This window comes from Acomys russatus, chromosome 13, assembly GCF_903995435.1.
Source record: "Acomys russatus chromosome 13, mAcoRus1.1, whole genome shotgun sequence".
In the NCBI taxonomy this organism is placed as follows: Eukaryota; Metazoa; Chordata; class Mammalia; order Rodentia; family Muridae; genus Acomys; species Acomys russatus.
This window is the reverse complement of record NC_067149.1, coordinates 71,358,234-71,377,632: the sequence shown is the minus strand read 5'-3', so window position 1 is coordinate 71,377,632 and position 19,399 is coordinate 71,358,234. Positions and strand designations below refer to the sequence as shown.

Below are 19,399 nucleotides of genomic sequence, written 5' to 3'. Positions count from 1 at the left end.
CCCCCCTTTAAAAATCTCCCTGTAATGCATTGGAGGCTGCTCTGTGAGAACTGTTTTTCTCCAGATAAATAAAGACTCTCCAATTTGGACTTTGGTGATGCTGAATGGGTCTCAACCCTGGACACTCCTCCGGGATCAATAACTTGTCTCAGTGACTTACAAAACCCAAGAACATACTTTGCTTTGTTACAATCCATGTGAGAAAGTTACAAACCATCACTACTATAAGGCCAAATAAGAGTCCTTTATTTAAGCCAGAGCAGGCTCTTGTCACAAAGAATTCTCAGCAGAAGTTCAGGGATACAGCATCTGTAAAGACAGAAACCCACCGTAGCAGCATTGTCGGGTGTAGATTAGGGGAACCTTGTCACGTTTGTTTGGCAGAACATAGCACCTGTGGTTATATATTCAGCCCTCATTTTGCTTACACACCTGGCTGTGGTCAGGTTCATGGAAAGGTGCTGCCAAGGTATAGTCAGCCCTGGGTGGGTTTGCAGTGGAAAGAGCACCACAGACCCAAAATGGAGTTAAGGACTACATGGTGTTACCTCAGTCACTTAGCCATTTACTACTTGGTTGCAAATGGTCCTGCTAGACTCAGGTCATCAGACTCTATTCCTGGAAGCCCGATTTAGAGTCAGAGTCCAGAGTCGATGCAAAAGCAAATTTTATTGAGCCAACGTGCTGGAGTCCTCTAAGCTCCGAGGAGATGGCAGACCCTGTTCTGCAAGAGTTGGGGATTAATATACCATATGCAGAAGCAGAACTTAGTGACAATGGTTGGTTAATGAGTGATAGGCTAACAATAAGGGGTCTAAGGTAGTAAATTCTAAGTAGGGTGAGATAGGGGCAGTGAATTCGGGGCCAGGGTTGGGAGAGAGACTAGTGGAGAAATTTTAACTTGTTCCTCTCAGGTTACTGTTACTTTGTTTGCTCTTGTTATTGGCCTGTAACTCTTAACTTGCTTGCTCAGCTGACAGCGCTATTGTCATGATGGCTAAGCCCAGGCCACCTGGAATCTTTTATCTCCTTAGCTAATAATGAAACACCATTTCCTTAGCTAATAATGTCACTGCTGAGTTCAGGCCACCTAGAATCTTACAGCAGCAGCACAGAGAACATAGGAGAGAGTCTGGAAGGGTCCCTAGGAGAGGAGCTTTTGCCCCAACAGAATTGAAGTATTAGGTCAATAGCCCAGCTCTGGCAGCCCCAGAAGTCTAGAATTTGCTATCCACCCCAAATTACCAATTAAGGAAATGGGTAATATTGAAAACCAGAGAAAAGAGGTTTAATCAGTGTACATTGGAAAAAGGAGCCAGTAAAGAAGTCCAGCAACACTAAGTTCATCTTTAGGGGTACTGACACAAGTTTTAGGCTTAAGTAGAGAATGAATTAGGGCAGGACAGCAATATATATGCCTAACTAAGTAGTCCTGGTCAAGATGAAGTTGCACCCACCCCTGACTAGTTCTGCTCTGGTACCTCAAGGCAGCTGAATGGTTAACTCTGCAGTCTGTGACCATAGGGAGCCAATCTGGCTCCTACAGCATGTTACTTCCCCTACAGGGTGAAGCCTCGCCTTCATGGGTAGTTCTGTTCACAAATAGTGTGCGCCCAGTCTTTGGCTCCTCCTTAAATCAAAGATACCTGCAGGATTTGGGCAATTACTTATCATTGTGCTTGCAGTCAGTGTTTTAACTGGGTCACAGCCAAGTATTTCCAGATTCTTAGTCTCTTATCCACAGAATTTAAATAAATAAGGATTCATACAATTTTGCAAAAGAAGTAAGGTAATTTTATACAGAATGAAGTCAAAGTACAGATGATAGAGGGTTAGATCATCAAGACTGACTATGGACCACCCTAGAGAATATTAAGGAACCCGGGCTATAGCCTTGGGTTTATTTTTATAGAGTTGTAAAGGGAGGTTACTAAAAAGAGTCACACTACACTAAACTAATTAACTGATTAGAACTTCTGTGATTGTGCAGTGGTTGGAATGTTGTATGTCCAGAGTCAAATTATAATTACCTTTAGCTCCCTTAATAGACATTTACTGCCCTCCTTTGTGTGAGCTAAAGACAAATCCTTTGGAATGTAAAAGCAAACGTGTTTCTACCAATCAAAAGACAGAGAATGCCCATAGATAGCATCTTAGACCTACAAGTATGATTTCCTTGCCTTCCAGGATAGCCAGGACCCCATAGAGAATCCCTGACTCAAAAGCAGAAACAAACAAACAAAAACAAAAACAAAAAAAAAGGAAGAAAGAAATCCCATTCTTTTAAAAATATTAAACTTTGGAGTTACTTGTTAAGCACCCAAAGCTAATTAGCTGACACACTGGGGTTGTAGATGGTATGTGTTCCGTGACACTATCCCTCGGAGGCATGAACGAACATCTGTTTACACCAGATAGTGGCAGACCAAAGTAAGGATACCAGCAAACTCCAGCTTGGTGAACCAATGAGTGTATCATGGTTACTTACAGGAGCAGAAACGACTCAAAGACAGCTGCATCACCAAGTGTCCTCCCAGGCAGCTCAGTTGGCCTGAGCCTCTTCTAGGCAGTTGGGCTGGTCTTGGAAGCCTAGTGCATCTGCCCAGCTTCAAGGGCTTCCCTGAGCTTTCCTGAACGATGGACTGTTTTTACTTCCTCTTTAGAGCATCCTGTTGTCTCACCTGTGAGCCCCCTGTGCATCAGGTCCTACCTTGTGAGAATGGACACAAGGGGAAGGTCTCTTGGATCCTAGACCATTTCCTGGTGACACAAAGTAAGGTGACTCCACGGAAAGGCACATCCTGACCACAAGAGGTCTAGTGGCCAGGAGGGCGGCCAGACTAGGCTGACTGTTACCCAGGGTTGTTCCCATGGCAACAGGGGCCAGGCAGAGGGGTCCCCAGAACCTAATCCTTAACCCTAACTTCACCAGCATGTCTTGCTTCTGACTAGAGATCACCCCACATCCTGGGCTGGCCTTGCCTCACTGGCTTCTTGGGGCTTCCTTGTCAGCACAGTGGCCTGCCCCTCACAATCTTTCTCTTCCATCCTCAGACCTAGAGCCCACATCTGCAGTGCTGACTAATGCCAGCTTTTCCCTTCTCTGTTGTAAGACACAGTGCAGAGGACAGGAAATCCTTGTGTAGTGAGATTTTGGAATGTTGATTTCCTCTCCCCCGCCCCAACCCCCCACCCCCGAGGCAGGGTTTCTCTGTGTAGCCCTGGCTGTCCTGGAGTCACTTTTTAGGCCAGGCTGGCCTCGAACTCACAATGATCTGCCTGCCTCTGCCTCCCTAGTGCTGGGATTAAAGGGGTGCGCCACTATGCCCGGTGGAATGTTGGTTTCTTTAAAAACAGAAATGTTGTAAGAATACGTTTTCATTTTTATCCCATGTGTGGGGATACGAGACTGCTTTGCAGCAGCTGACTATGATTTGCCTCTTGCTCTAGCAGAGGCGTGATTTTTGCCAGCTGCAGATAGTTTCTATGATCCTGTGACATTTGGAATTCTGGGGACTTTTCAGAGGGATATACATGTTAGGGCTCCAAGAGAGGTGGTGGATTGTTGTTTGCTGTTGGTTGTAGTTGTTAAGTAGTGAGCAACAAAGAAACAAAAACAAGAAGAACTTAGATATCCTGACAGCCAAGATAAAACCTGCCCCGAGGAGCTCAATACCGGAGCTCGGCACCCCTAGTCAACAGGAAGTTGCCCTTTTCTTTCTACCCCCCCCCCTTTTTTTTGTTTCCTACCTAGTGTCAGGGGGTTGAAAAGGTAGAATTAAAGGGGTGGAGAAAGGTAAAAGAAAGAAACTCACAAACTAGCAAACTGCTGGCTAGCTGGCTACACCCTGGCAGGGCAAGGCTGTGGGAGTGGCTCTGGGGAAGCTTGTGGCAGGCGAAGATGCCATATGGGGCATGTTGGGATATTCTGCCACTTGGTGGACTCACTGCAGAAAGTGGCCTTTCCCCGGCACTGGTTCTCCTTACCTCCCAGATCCATAGTGCCACACAGATGTCCTGGCATCTGTGGAAGTGGAAGAGCACTAGCCATTCATTCCTGGTCACAAGGCTCCATGCCAGAACACCAGAGTCCACTGGACCCCATAGTGAGACAGCCCAAGAACGTCAGAGTCTAGGACTGAGGGAGGCAGAGGATCACGCACAATCCTGACACAAATGCCTTTGAGAGCAGCATCTGCTGCCAGAGTGGCCTATGCTATACTCACACGGCCAGTGAGCATATGGTTGTCCCAGCTGCCTTACCCATTTGCCTACAAAGAGCTCCCCTTGAAGTGCCGAGCCCCACAGGGAAGCCGTTTGTCCTATGTTTGGACACAATTTTGGGCAGTCCCAGAAGTGTGTCTGGCTTCCTGCCTGGGCATGTGACTCTCCAGACACAGCCTACAGACCTGAAGCCAGATCTCACACTTACTAGCAGGGTGGCCTAGGCCAGGAACATGTGTCCTTCTTTGTAAAAGGCTAGTCATATAGACCAGAGGCCACCGAGAGGCCCATGGAGCAAGGGATGTGGTGGTTTGAATGAGAACGGCCCCCACAGGCTCATATATTTGAATATTTGGTTCCTAGTTGGTGAGCTGTTTAGGAAGGGTGAATAGGACAGCCTTGTTGGAGGAGGTGTGCCACTGGGGGTGGAATTTTGTGTTTCAAAAGCCTATACCAGGCCTGTTGGACCCTAGAGTCCAATTTGGGAAGGGGGTCGCCGCGAGAGACTACTCAAGTCACACAGGCTGGAGGTATAGGTAAAATTTATTACTGACACATCAGAAGTGTCAATTGTCAATGTGTCAGGGTCCCTCAGCACTCGGGAGGTGAAGGACCCCGAGTAGCTGTTACAGGCTAGTTTTAAAGGCAAAAACTGCAAAGCAGGTGGAGTTGCTTATCAAGTTAAACCATATGGACATTAGGACATCTGGCATTGGGAGACCTCTTGTGGGGACTTGGGGGTGGGTCCCTAGAGCGGTTACTAGAAACCATATGGGGACATCTGATATTTTGGAACCTTGCATGTAACTATTCGGGGAACTAGGGTGGAACTCTTGAGGTTAGCAGTTCCGAGAACTGGGAGAGGTTCTCAGGCCACTGGGCACGCAAAGTTGGACAAGCATCTTATATTTTATAATTTTACAATTTCTCAGGCCCAGTCTTGTTCTCTTTGCCCATGTTTGTGGATCAGATGTAAGCTCTCAGCCATTGCCCCTGCACCATGACTGCTGCCTGCTGCCTTGCTTCCCACCATGGTGGTCATGGAATCACCCTTTGAGACTGTCAGCAAGCCTTCCAATTAAATGCTTTTTTTTTTAAATGAAAAAAAAAATATATATGTCCTGATTGATGATGTTCTTAGTTCTGTTACTTTAAAAATATCAGGAAACTGTTGTTTTTAAACAAAATTCCAAACATTCAATTTTAACAGTAAAGACTGAGGAGCCAGGTGCTGGGGTGAAAGCTTACTAGCTCAGAGGCAGAGAAAGCACCCACCTAACCTTCCTGCTCAGCTGATGTCCCAGAAGGAAAAAAAAAAATCCCCTTCTTCTTTATGCTATCTTAAAAACTGGAGAGATGGCTCAGAGGTTAAGAACGCTGTCTGTTCTTCCAAAAGTCCTGAGTTCAATTCCCAGCAACTACATGGTGGCTCACAACCATCATAATGAGATCTGGTGCCCTCTTCTGGTGTGCAGGCATACAATACTGTATTTATAATAAATAAATAAATCTTAAAAAAAAAAAAAAAAAAACTCCTCCAACTAAATGTTCCTCCTTTGTATGTCCTGTGTCTTCCTCTCACTCTCTATGGCTTTTTCCTATGCTCACTCCCTCTCAACTGGTTGCTTATCACACCTCTTTAACCTTGTTTACAGAAAGCTCTTGGATTCAAGGTGTGTGTTAGGGCCAAGCCACACCACAACTAGAAACAGGATTTTATAGTACACAATCTGAGGGTTCACAGTGTGATCAAATGTCCTGCAACATGAAACTGTTCACCTGGAACGTGGAGTTGGGAACACCCTGAGCTGTGTTGCAGGGCCATCGTCATTCACCTTAGGCACTAGAATAAACTAGGTGAGAGTGGTGGTTTTGCATCAATGGCGTCTAAAGGAGGGCTGATTGCTAAGGCGGCTCTCTACTTTGATTGCTAGATTAAGTCATGTGTCGTTTCTTCCTACTGTGCCTGTGTTTTCCCATAATTTCCCTCCATGCCCAACTGTGCACAGGCACAGAATGGTAAATAGGAGCGTCTCCCTGAAAGTTTACAAAGGGACACAATTCTGCCTTGTGGTGATGCACCCAAAACCGGTTGATCTAGAATTCTATTCTTTGTACCTGGATCCATTAGAAGTGCGTTTGTTGCTGGGGCCTTGGGGAAGATCTACACTGTTTTTCAGAGATGGGAGTACGAGTGGCCTGGTGAAGGGGGGAGGCTGAGAGAGCTCTGAGATTGCTGGGTGAACGTGTGCATGGTTTGTGCAGATGAAGGACCTAGGCCGCCAGTTGTTATAAGAGGAGGATGTGTGTATAATCAAAACCAAAACCAAACCAAACCAAACCAAAACAACAACAACAACAACCCACCCGTCGCTCTATATCTCCTATGTTGTGTGCCTCAAAAATAAAAGTTATAAAAGTTATAGCAAGGGCAGCGATATTGGGGTTACATCCTGCTTTTGGTTGTCAGTCCAAGTGAGTAGGCAATCCTCTTTAACAAAAGCATTTCTAAATGCCTGTTTCGACATCACCAGAAAAATAAGTATATCTTCCTAAGACTCTAACAGGGCTGTTCCTTTTGATTTGTCTCTGCTTCTTTTTTCCCTTTGGCCCATTCATTCCTCCCATCCTTTTGCTTAAAAGATGTCAATTGCCAAATCATTCCTTAGAGCCATAGAATCCAGAATATCTCGCCTTTATAATGTTTTTCCCTAGTTTTTGGTTAATAGCTATGAAACTTAACATGAAGAATATGTCTGTTTTAAGACAGGAAGCCAGTCATGGTACTCACATTTGTAATTATAGCACTCTCGAACCTGAGGCAGGGTGATTATTGTAAGTCCAAGGCCAGTGTAGACCACATAGTGAGTCCCTGACTGAAAAGATAGGGAAAGAGGGTAGGGTACAAATGAATGAATGAATGAATCAATCAATCAATCAGTCAATCAGTGAAATAGCTACAAAAGATCTGAGTCTATCGTGATGTTCTGGCCAGAGAGAAGGGAAACACTGGAAGATGCATGATGGCAAACTCTCCTGTCCCCACAGCTGATGGCGTACCAAGAAAAGCCTGAGAGTCGTGGTGCTTGCCTGAGAAGCCTATATTCCCTATATAGTAAAACTGCCTCCTGGGTTCTTACTTCGTCTCTGAGTTCTTTGCCAGTGACAGGAACTTGGAAATAGCTGCTAGAAAGCTTCATCTGGGTTTTTACCTCTTAAGATCTCCCGGCCCAGCCCTCACCACTAACAAAACCGCTACCTCTATAAATCTTTCCTTGCCCTGCATCTTGTCCTGGATGGACTTGCCTTGCTGTGGGATGGACTGCTCTGAAAATGACTAACATACAATTGGTGATTGCTAAAATGAAAAAAGAGTCTTAGTCACATTTCTTACACGCACATGTGCACACACACACACACACACACACAGACACAGGATGTATCTCAGTGGTAGAGCCTTTCCTTATTTTATATGATACAAAATAATGATCTCACCTGAAGGAGGAAAGAAAATAGTTTATTCGGAACCAGATGTGGATAGTCTAGAATACAGCTTCCAATTTCCTAGAAAAAAAAAGTATTCCAAAGTAAAAGGAACTATAATGACTTTAAAATACAAGGCAGAAGTAATTGTAATGCATTGCATCCTGTGACTACATTGGTGGGGGTAAATTACATAGCCACTTTAAAGCAAGGAGACCCTGCCAAGTGGACTTAGAATCTTACTGCCTTCTTAGTGCAATAATTATATAGTCAGTTCTGGGGTCTGTTCTTTGACAAGGTGGGTATGTGTAACATGCATCCACAGAGGTGACCTAACAGAGAATGTTCGGTCAGGAACAAAAGGGCTTGCTTTCTAACGGCCTGTAAGAGCAGCCTCTGGTGTCTACTCCTACCGGCCCCCAAAAGCCAAGCTGTGTTCATATCTCATAAAGGAAGTCCTTGTCCCTCTGACGCTGAAGAAATTCTTTCCTGATAATTTCGTGGACATTTTTTAGTTTTGTAATTTATAAACATATAGTTCACTGATAGTGTGTTTTCTCCCAGGAATAAAAGCTCTGGCTTCATCCTGTTCAGACCTTCATGAAATTTCCCTGAAAGGATGCTGCAGTGTCACTGATGAAGGAGTCCTTGCACTTGCACTCAGCTGCCAGCTGCTAAAGATCATTGATTTGGGCGGCTGCCTGAGTATCACTGATGTGTCCTTACACGCGCTAGGAAAAAACTGCCCATCTTTGCAGTGCGTCGACTTTTCAACTACTCAGGTAAGTGAGATATAAACTATGTGCTTACTCAGTTACTACCCAAGACTAATGAAACTATCATAGTTAGTTCTTTTGCTGTTGGTGAAACGGGTGGCCATTCTATTACATAGGTGGTGTGAGAGTGATTGCCTCTTGTAGCTTGCCTTCATAAAGAGAACATTTGCCCAACCTTGTAACCAAGTTAGTCATATACTGTGTGTTCACTTTGTTTATATATAATACCTTTAAGAAAAACAAAGTAATCTTACTGTACTTTGAATGCTCTGTGTAATCAGCTTTTAAAAGCTAAGCTGAACGCATAGCTTTGATCTCACACTGTGGTCTTTCTTTTTCATTCCTGACTACTCCATGCCCCTGACTCAGACTAGTGTGCATGTCTCCCTGTGACCTTTCCATGGCCCAGACTCGGAACAGTGTGTGTGTGTGTGTGTGTGTGTGTAAGGTATAACATGATTTGTGGTTTTGCTTGCTGCTTGGGGTCAATGGGGTCAGCGAAATTCCTTCTTCCCTTGTAAAACTTCTGTAAAAGATTAATACAAAACCCGTTCCTTTAGAGCATCATGCTTGATGTGATTTTCAATAAACAGAAAGTCCAGGCCTCTGTGAGGAGCATGGAGCTCATTCGTGGTTAAGCATCTCTTCATGCTGCAGTGCCACAGGGGGTTAATGAGTACACTAGAATTTACATGTTTCTATTAACTATTTTATGTAGCAAAGATGGGAAGAATATATGACTGAAAGATATGTTTGCTGAATCATGGTTAATGCACTTCAGAAAATTCTTTCATCTCCATTACAAGATATGTTTCTTTTCCCTTTTGCTTAGGTATCTGACAATGGTGTGGTTGCGCTTGTTAGTGGACCATGTGCCAAACAATTAGAGGTAATTGTTAAATGGCTATGAAAATACTAAGTTTTATTTTATCCCCAAGAAAAAGGTATTCTTAGTGATTGGCAGGGTGTCAGAGAACAACTTTTTACAGTTCGTCTTTCCTTCCAACTCCACACGAGTCCTGAAGAGTTCAGGTCTTGAGGTTTGCATGGCAGGCCTCTGTATCCGCCGAGATAGCCTTCCCTTCTGGCCCTTCCATCTCCTGTAGGTTTTTGTTTGTTTGTTTTCATTTTTGTGTTTGCTTTATATTTTGAACCCAGACTGGCTTTGAACTTGCAGCAGTCTTCCTTCCTCATCTCCTCCTTTGTTGGCTGATGACCAAGATTAAGCTAATGCCTCAGAGAGCCTCGGGGTCCTGAAACTCAAGGACACAGAAATTTTAAAGACAAAACCCACAATGACATCAAAGATGAGGGTCACAGTGACCCCACAATATTTGCTTTGGCCGGACATGACAGTTATTTCAGTCACAACATAACAATTTATTTTTATTTATACCATTATCAGTTATTTTAGTTTATATAAACATAAGTTATTTTGGTTAATACATTTGGACCATGGTCAGAGTCATAGAAAAATCCCAAGTGTGTTGTCAAGGCAGATGTAGCTGTGGGTGGGGCAGGGGGCTGAGAAATGCCTACACAGACACAAAGTGGAGTCAGGACGAGATGGTATTACCTTAATCACTTTAGTTCTTTTCGTAAAAAATTTTCCAAGCTCTTTGTACTGTTATTATAGATCTAGTTTTTAAAATTGTTTTCTTTCATTTTGTTTTCTGCATAGGAGATTAACATGGGGCACTGCATAAATCTAACTGATAAGGCTGTGGAAGCTGTCCTGACCGCCTGTCCTCAGATCTGCATTCTTCTTTTCCACGGCTGCCCCCTGATAACAGGTCAGTCTGACAGGTGGCTTGTATTTAAATCTGGCCTTCATCTTTTACCAACTGTAAAACCCTGAGAACAGTCCTGAGAACTCCAGTTCTGGCATTCACTGCACTGACCGTGAAATGTGGCAGTGGTGCACGTCCTTCGTAGGCTTACTCATCGCAAAGCACATACTGGTCAGGGTAGCGGTAGCAGCGGTGGTAAGGCTCAGTGTTAGCTACATAGGGTGATGCCAGCAGTGGTCACGATCACAGTGTTAATAAGATGCTTTATGCAAGCAATGAAAAATGTCAAATTTGGCTGAGCGTGCTGGCACTCAGGAGGCTGAAGCAGGCTGATCTCTGAGTTCTAGGCCAGCCTGGGTTACAGTGAGTTCCAGGACAGCCAGGGCTACACAGAGAAACCCTGTCTTGAAAAACAAACAGGACAACAACAATAAAATGTTAAGTTTATTATATTCCCTCTATTAAATAAGCTAAATGCCTAGTTGACTCCGGTTTTCTCAAGATGTAGAACATGAAGACTGAGAACTTTTTAACCTAGTGATCACCCCTGTGATCCCAACACTCCGTAACCCTGAAGTAGAGTGGGTGGCTTCTTGTTCAAGGTTAACCTGAGGTACACAGTAGATTCCAGGCTGACCTGGACTAAAAATACTCTATTTCAAATACCTCCACAACAAAAGTTTTACCCATTGATTGCTGAGGAGACAGCAGGTATAGTTCTTGCTGCACAAGAGCAAGGCACAGAGCTTGGATCACCAAATCCCACCTGTAATCCTAGCTTACGCACCCACAGGAGGCAGAGGCCAGGAAGCCCCAAACAAACTAAAGTGGCAAGCTCCAGGATCAGATATAGTAGGCAGAAAGCACACACACACACACACACACACACACACACACACACACCACACGCACGCACGTACACAACAACAGAACTCTAGCCATTGAATTATGTATGCTCTTAACTATATACTGACTAAGCAAAGGTGCTTATAAAGTGACCCTTACCTCCCTGTACAGTAACACCATCACTATGCTTATCACTGAGCCCAGGCTAGCCCAGAACTCTAGGCACGGGACACAGGAGAAGAGTTTGCTCTTGAGCCCTCTCAGTTTAAGGATCAGCTATTTGCACGTCTTGTTTCCAGGAGATTTAGGCTTTCTATGTCATGTGACAGCTCTGTGGCAGGTCCTTCTGTCTGTGGGAAATTAATGCTTAGATGGGGGTCCGGGGAGGGGGGGGGGAGAGAGAGAGAGAGAGAGAGAGAGAGAGAGAGAGAGAGAGAGAGAGTGTGTGTGTGTGTGTGTGTGTGTGTGTGTGTGTGTATGCCATGTGTGTGCCCCTGCCCTCAGAACCAGGAGAGGGCACTGGATTTCCTGGAGCTGGAGTTACAGGAGGTTGTTATAAGCCACCCAGCAGGTAAACTCAAGTTCTAGCAAAGAGCAGCCAGTACTCTTAACCACTGTGAGCTATCTTTCCACTTCTGTATTTTAAAACTTTCATATTTTAAAATAGACTCTAAAATCTGAAAGTCATGAACATGAACTGCATCAGATTTTGAAGTGCAGCAGTCTGTCGGCCAGAGGGTTCTGATCTTCTGTCTTTCTGTGCTCTTCTCTTTGTCTAGGGATGGCTTGCACACACACACGTTATAAAGTTTACCTCTGCTAATTTAACCTTAAGTATCACGCTGGCTACTATCTGGAAATAAGCAGATTGGCATTTCTCCTCCTATTTGTAATAGAAACCAAGTCGGGAAAAAAATTATGTAGCCAATGAGAAAAGTTATTCTTAGGCAAAATCTTCTCTTTGTCTATTGCATGTGAAGGTCAGAAGGTAACTTGCTAGAGTCAGTTCTCTGCGTCCATCATCTGAGTCTTGGGATCCAGCTCGGATTGTCAGGCTCCATGGCCAGCACACTTACTCATGGAGCCGTGCCACCTGACCCGGACACTTCAAATACATACCATAAAGTAGAGAAGTGCCTAATTACATGACAACCTTTGTGTAATAAAATTTTGTTTAAAGTTTGAAAACAAGAAATGAATACCATAACACTTAAAGTGTGTTGGGGGTAGTGTGCGTGTAGAGGTAGGAAAAAAATAAGTTCAGCAAAACCTATATTTAAATGGTTAAATATGTCTAGACACCTAATTTTCAAAACTAGAAACATGTTAGGCTATGTAAATACAAAAACCACAGCTCTCATCTTCAGAGGAATAAATGATAGTTTATTCTGGAGCTATTCTAAGTGAGCATAGCCAGGGAGCACAGATCTAGGTTACCCCAAATTCCATGTCCTAAGTGAGCATGGCCAGGGTGCACAGATCTAGGCTACCCCAAATTCCGTGTTCTAAGTGAGCATGGCCAGGGAGCACAGATCTAGGTCACCCCAAATTCCGTGTTCTAAGTGAGCATGGCCAGGGAGCAAAGATCTAGGTTACCCCAAATTCCATGTTCTAAGTGAGCATGGCCAGGGAGCACAGATCTAGGTCACCCCGAATTCCGTGTTCTAAATGAGCATGGCCAGGGAGCAAAGATCTAGGTTACCCCAAATTCCATGTTCTAAGTGAGCATGGCCAGGGAGCACAGATCTAGGTCACCCCGAATTCCGTGTTCTAAGTGAGCATGGCCAGGGAGCAAAGATCTAGGTTACCCCAAATTCCATGTTCTAAGTGAGCATGGCCAGGGAGCACAGATCTAGGTCACCCCGAATTCCGTGTTCTAAATGAGCATGGCCAGGGAGCAAAGATCTAGGTTACCCCAAATTCCATGTTCTAAGTGAGCATGGCCAGGTAGCACAGATCTAGGTCACCCCGAATTCCGTGTTCTAAATGAGCATGGCCAGGGAGCAAAGATCTAGGTTACCCCAAATTCCATGTTCTAAGTGAGCATGGCCAGGGAGCACAGATCTAGGTCACCCCGAATTCCGTGTTCTAAGTGAGCATGGCCAGGGAGCAAAGATCTAGGTTACCCCAAATTCCATGTTCTAAGTGAGCATGGCCAGGGAGCACAGATCTAGGTCACCCCGAATTCCGTGTTCTAAATGAGCATGGCGAGGGAGCAAAGATCTAGGTTACCCCGAATTCCATGTTCTAAGTGAGCATGGCCAGGAAGCACAGATCTAGGTTACCCCAAATTCCATGTTCTAAGTGAGCATGGCTGAAGCATAGATCTAGGTTACCCCAAATTCCGTGTTCCAACATGGAAGCAGTTTCACAGGGTTTTTATAGTTTTATAGAACAAAGAAAATAAAAAATCAGGGCAACTTTACCCATATGTTGGTGGGCACAGCAGAGAGGCGGGCGTGTCAGAATGGGGAAAGTGTTTTATAGGTCTAGAGCTGTATTGGTGACATTCTTAGCTCCTGAATTGGTGGAAGATAATGTTCTGCTAAGTTAATAGTTTCTAGGAGTTTTTATTATCACAAAGTAAAATATTAGTTCAAATACACAGTAGGGCTGTCCCAGAAGGCAAAAACTAGCCCAAGATAAAAAGTACTTAGCCTCTGAGCCTAGAGAATCCAGTCTCTCGTAGTGCTGTAATTCCAGTTGGTCCATCAGCACTCAGATGCAGACTGTCCTCTCCGGGGGTTTTTTTGGTATTGCTCACAGCCAGACACAGCTTCCTTTCAAGAATTTTTGTTAATAAGTAGTTAATTAGATTTTCAGATTAAGAGTATTTAAAATGAATTATATCATTATTGATATGATTGATAACCAAAGAGATGTTAATAGTTGGTGGATTCTAAAGGCCAGGAAAGTTTAATCTCTTTAAATCTTTCTCCATCTCTCAGATATGGTGGTCCAAGCCTTTAATACCACCATTTGGGAGGCAGAAAGCAAGAGGGTCTGTGTGAGTTCAAAGCCAGCCTGACCTACATAGAGAGTTTCAAGCTAGCTAGGGCTACATAAGGAGGCCCTGTCTCAAAAATAAAATCAAATACATTTCCGCATTTATATAATAGCTGTAAAGACTGCCCTGGCCAGTTATTTGTAACCCTCCACAGGATTGTAACATGTCATTATTTTTCGTCCTCCACATCCGATACAAAGCCAGGTATACTACTCCACAGGAGGCAGAGGTAGGAGAAGAAGGAGTTCAAGGTCAACCTCAGCCAGTGGGAGACAAGTCTGGACTACATGAGACTCTGTCTGGAAAAGAAAAAACAAAGAACAAAAACCAAGAAAGGTCTGGAGAAAGAGCTCACCAGGAAGAGCACAAACTGTCCTTGCAAAGGACCTCAGTTTTGTTCCTAGCCAGATCACAACCACCTATAACTGCAGCTTCAGGAGATAGGTTATCTAACCCTGTTCACCTGTACACACACACACATATACTCACACACACGTGTGCGCACATAGTTAAAATAAATCTGTTACAAACATAATAAAACATACACATGTGGATATCCACATATGATATACTTAGAGTTTATTTTAGTTTCTTTCTCTGTTACCCTGACAAAAGCCACTTGTGGGAGGGGTTTCCCTGACTCACGGCCCAGGTTACACTCCATCACATGTAGACATCAAAGTGGCAGAAACTTGAAGCAGTTAGTCACAGTACATTGACAGTCAAGAGCAAAAAGTCATAGCATGTGTGTGCTTGCCTCAGCTCATGCGCACTTCCCTGCCCCGGGAAGGTGGCACCTGGGTCTCCACACCTCAGTTGACATAATGAAGACAGTCCCCCATAGATACACCCACTGGCCAACGGAATCTAGACAACCGCTTGTGCAGACTCTCTTGCCAGGTGATTCTATGTTGTGTCAAATTGAATTAAAACCAACCACAGTTCAGTAACAAAAAAAAAATGCAGTTATAGTTGTAAGACTTAAAGTAGCTCAGACTTTCTCAGTGATACTGTGACCAGGAGCTGTAAAAGGAACTGAACCCTCTCCTCCCTCAACTTGCTCTTAGCTACTGCATTTATTATAGCAGTGGAAAATAGAGCATAGGGTCTCGCTATGCATCCATGACTGGCCTGGAACTCGGTTTAGACTGGGCAGGTCTCTGACTCAGAGGTCTACCTGCTTCTGCCTTCCATGTGCTGGTCTGAAAGGTGTGCTCCACCACGCCCCCCTGCATCGCTAGTCTACACAGCCCTATAGTTTGTCACTCGATCAACTCATTTCTAAATATCCCAACCTTTTGTTATTTAGAGTTGTTCTTTCTGTTTTGTGAGACAGATTCTTACTTTGTACCTCATTTTTGTCTGGTGCTTGTGATCCTCCTGCCTCAGCCTCCCAAGTGCCTGGACTTACACCCACATGCCCAGGTTTCTAATTTTTTTTTAATGGAAACATAAGTGCAATTACTGTAATTCCACTTTGGGGTCATTCAAGTATGTAGAAATACATTTGATTTTTTTTCCCACCCTGCAATGTGGCTAATTTGTTAGTTCTAATTGTTTATGGTGGATTCCTTTTTTTTTTTTTTTTTTTCAAGACAGGGTTTCTCTGTGTAGCCTTGGCTGTCCTGGACTCACTTTGTAGACCAGGCTGGCCTTGAACTCACAGCGATCTGCCTGCCTCTGCCTCCCAAATGCTGGAATCACCACACCCAGTTTATGGTGAATTTTTTAGGATAGTTCTTCTATTCCTGTTTGTTCAACATGAGCAACATGCTGCCATCCTGTGCTTAATTTTAGGTTTTGGGGTTTTTTGTTTGTTTGTTTGTTTTGGAGTTTTTCTGTTGTTTGTTTGTATGTTTGTTAGCTAGACTCACTCTGCCAGGTGTTCTGATACACACTATGTAGCCCAGGCTTGCCTCTAACTTATGATAATAGATTGCCAACATGCCTGGTGTCCACTTTTCAGTTTTAAGAGTCTTAAAGTTTCCATTAAATAATTGCCTGATTTTAAGGCTGAGTGATGGTGAAGGGAGGAAGACTAAATTAGCAATAGAGTTTGCCTACAATGCTATGACCCCTGGGTTGAATGAATACACGGAATTGAATGGGGAAAAGTCTGATTAGCAATTACTTTGATTCCATCTGCAGCCATATATAGCAGGAGCTAGGCATTTGTGGTACCCTGAATGAGAACACCCCATATGTTTGAATACATAGTTTCCAGCTGGAGGGAATGTTTCAGAATGGTTAGGAGTTGTGGCCTTATTGAAGGAGTTGTGTTACTGAGAACAGAATTGCTATTTCAGGAAACTCCCATTCCCAGTGTTTTTTCTCTGCCTCCTACTTATGGATCAGTGTGTGAATGGTCAGCTATTCTGTCACCATGCTTTACTCCACCATCACGGACTCTACGCTTCTAAAACAATAAGCCCAACTATATGCTTTCTTTTATAAGTTGTCTTGGTCATGATGTTATTGTCACACCAATAGAAAAGTAACCAAAACAGAAGGTGGTGCCAGGAGAGGGGGGTATTGTTGTGACAGCCTTGACCATGCTTGGTTCTGGAAGAAAGTGGAAAATCCTGGTACTCTGGACTAGGACCGCAGCTGAGCCTGGAAGCAGAGCTCGGTGAGCCATCCTAGTAGGGTCTTGGAAGACAGCAGTGCTGAGAGCAGTGCTGAGAACTGTGCGGGCTATGGAAGCTGGCTCAGGAGATTTAAGGGGAGCAGTGTTAGCAACTTGGCCAGAGACGATTCTTTATTGTCTTTATTGTGATATTTGGGCAAACATAGTGGCTGTCTTCTACCCTTGTCCTAAGAATTTGTCTAAGGCTAAGTTGACAATGATGAACTAATTTATTTGGCAGAGATTATAATACAGCCTAATATTGACTTTGTTGCATGGTTATCAGTGATTAAACCTATGCCAGTCTGCAATGGAAATGAGCAGTGAGGCAAAAAGAAACACAAAATGTACAGTTTGAAGAGAAAACAAGCACCAGGAAATTTCATGTTGGAGCCAAGGCTATGCTGAGAGAGAAATGGAAACCAAGGCAAGGCCTAATCTGCATTGGGATAAAGAGGAGGATGCCCTCAGGGCAAGACCCGACCCAGCTAAGATTCCAAGTTGTCTGCTGCCGGAACACAACAACAAAGGAGAACTGTTACAAATGTGATTCGAGGGTGTTAGGGTACACCCCAAATTGGTAGTCAAACTTGGCAGTGTTGCCCACTTGTTTCTGGCTTTATGAAGTATACACGAGCAAAGGTGTGGTAGACTCTTCTGTAGTTAAGGAGAGCAGCTAAGGCCAGGATTGTGTGTGGTGGGGAGTCCCTGCACGGAGGCCCTGAGAAATCATTTTGTGAAGCTGTGAAAGTGAAACCTGAATTACAATGGAGACCCCAAGATGTCTGCCAAGGAGATCTGGCTGCAATCAGGGATCAGAGGGACTATGCTGCGGGCAGCAATGGTGGCGGGATAGAGCCATCTAAGCCTGGCACAACGCAGAGCTACAGGGTTTGGAGTTTGTCCCACTTCCATCTAGTATTTCCTCGCTATGCCCCCTTTCCTCCCTTTTGAAATGGTGATGTATGTTCTGTGCCTTTGTATGTTGGAAATATGTAATTTGCTTTTTGATTTTACAAGGTTTACCATTAAGAATTACACTGGGATACACACACCTTAAATTTGGAACTTTGGAGGCAGAAGCAGGTGGTTATGTATGAATTTGAGGCCAGCTGGATCTATATAGCAATTTCCAGGACAGCCAGGGCTATGTAGAGAGGCTCAGGGCTGAGGGTGTGCTGGTGGTAGGGTGAGGGCATTGTTTTGAGTCTTAGAATTGACTCTGAAGTTTGGACTTTTAAACAGTGTTGAGACTGACCATGGAGACTTTTGAAGTTGGACTAAATGCATTTGCATTATGATATAACCATGAGCTTGTGGGGACCAGGGAATGGAGTGCGGGTGTTGGTAATTGAACCTGGGTCCTTTTACCCCTGAGCTGGATTGCCAGCCCTGGTAAATAGATGCACTTTAAACGCTAAAGCATAGCACACCACTGAATAGCTCATTGATAATTCACTAATGGTATCCACATGATGTCTACAACTCCAGTTTGGGGCATCTGATGCTCTCTTCTGGCTCTGTGGGCACCAGGCACACACTTGGTGCAACATCCATACATGCAGACAAAGCACATAACACTTTACATGTGCTTTATAGTCACATGTATTTGTTTGTGTGTAGAACGGTGCATATGTGTCATCTAGAGTGCATGTAGAGGTCAGACTATTCACTCTACTCTGGGGTTCCCAGAGATGGAACTCAGGTCCTTACGCTGGGCAGCAAGTGCATTTACTTCTGGAGCCAGCTCACAGGCTTCCTAGGCCATGCTGTTTTCAATCCTTCCAATAACCCTGTAACAGTTACCATCACACCCAGTGTCTGTTTTTCCTTTGTATTAAGACAGTATCTTCTGTAGCCCAAGCTAGCCTCCCACTTACTGTGAGCTGGGTCTGCCTTAAGTCTCTGAGTCTTGTGCCTGCACCAACAAGTGCTAGTATTACAGGAATGCATTGCCACACCGAGCTTATATCTAGTTTATATATGAAGAAACATTAAGTGCCTTTGATTATTGTAAATTAATATTTGTCACTGTTCTCTTTTATAGATCACTCACGAGAAGTCCTGGAGCAATTAGTAGGATCAAGAAAACTAAAGCAAGTGACTTGGTCTGTTTATTGATCTTTACTGAGGCTGATAATAGGAGCCTTCACAGGATATGCTCTATAAATATTTGTCTTCACTTAACACTAATTTATTATTTTAATATCTTAGTAGAGAATCCGTTCAATCGTACGTGTTTGTGCTTTTAAGTAACCTGGCTCAGCATTTTGACATTTCTGTTCTCCCATACTTGTTTGATGAGCCATCTTTTCTTATTTTAGCAGTGATCCTGGTGTGAGCTCTACTTGATGGACAAGAGGCTAGGTTTGTTGCTTTAATAACGAAAGTTTCAAGTGATTTATTTTCCCTCTATAGTCCTTTCTCTGGTATAGGTATCTGAGCTGTTGTAAGAGACATTATGGGAGAATTCTAAATAAAGATGCTTTTAAAAGCATAGCCACCTTCTGAGTTGATTTCTGGCTTTTGCCCTTACGAAATATTCAGCCAAAGCAAAGTGGAACATAACCTCTTCACAGAAAGGAATACACCTGTCTCCCTAAAATTCGCCAGTTAAAATGAGGCTGCTGCAAAAGTGGTTCAGTGA

At 43.9% G+C, this 19,399-nt stretch overlaps 1 protein-coding gene across 2 annotated transcripts in view; it reads left to right on the top strand.

Annotated features, from left to right (window-relative positions):
- The window catches only part of Amn1 (antagonist of mitotic exit network 1 homolog), a 44,237-nt gene extending 25,286 nt beyond the window's left edge, over positions 1-18,951 (top strand). For both annotated transcript variants that reach the window (XM_051155623.1, XM_051155622.1), the window contains exons 4-7: positions 8,272-8,489; positions 9,316-9,372; positions 10,165-10,276; positions 18,800-18,951. In XM_051155623.1, coding sequence (XP_051011580.1) covers positions 8,272-8,489; positions 9,316-9,372; positions 10,165-10,276; positions 18,800-18,873 — 461 coding nt within the window. In that variant the 3' untranslated portion in view covers positions 18,874-18,951. The remainder of the gene's footprint in view (positions 1-8,271; positions 8,490-9,315; positions 9,373-10,164; positions 10,277-18,799) is intronic.
- Positions 18,952-19,399: the final 448 nt, after the last annotated feature.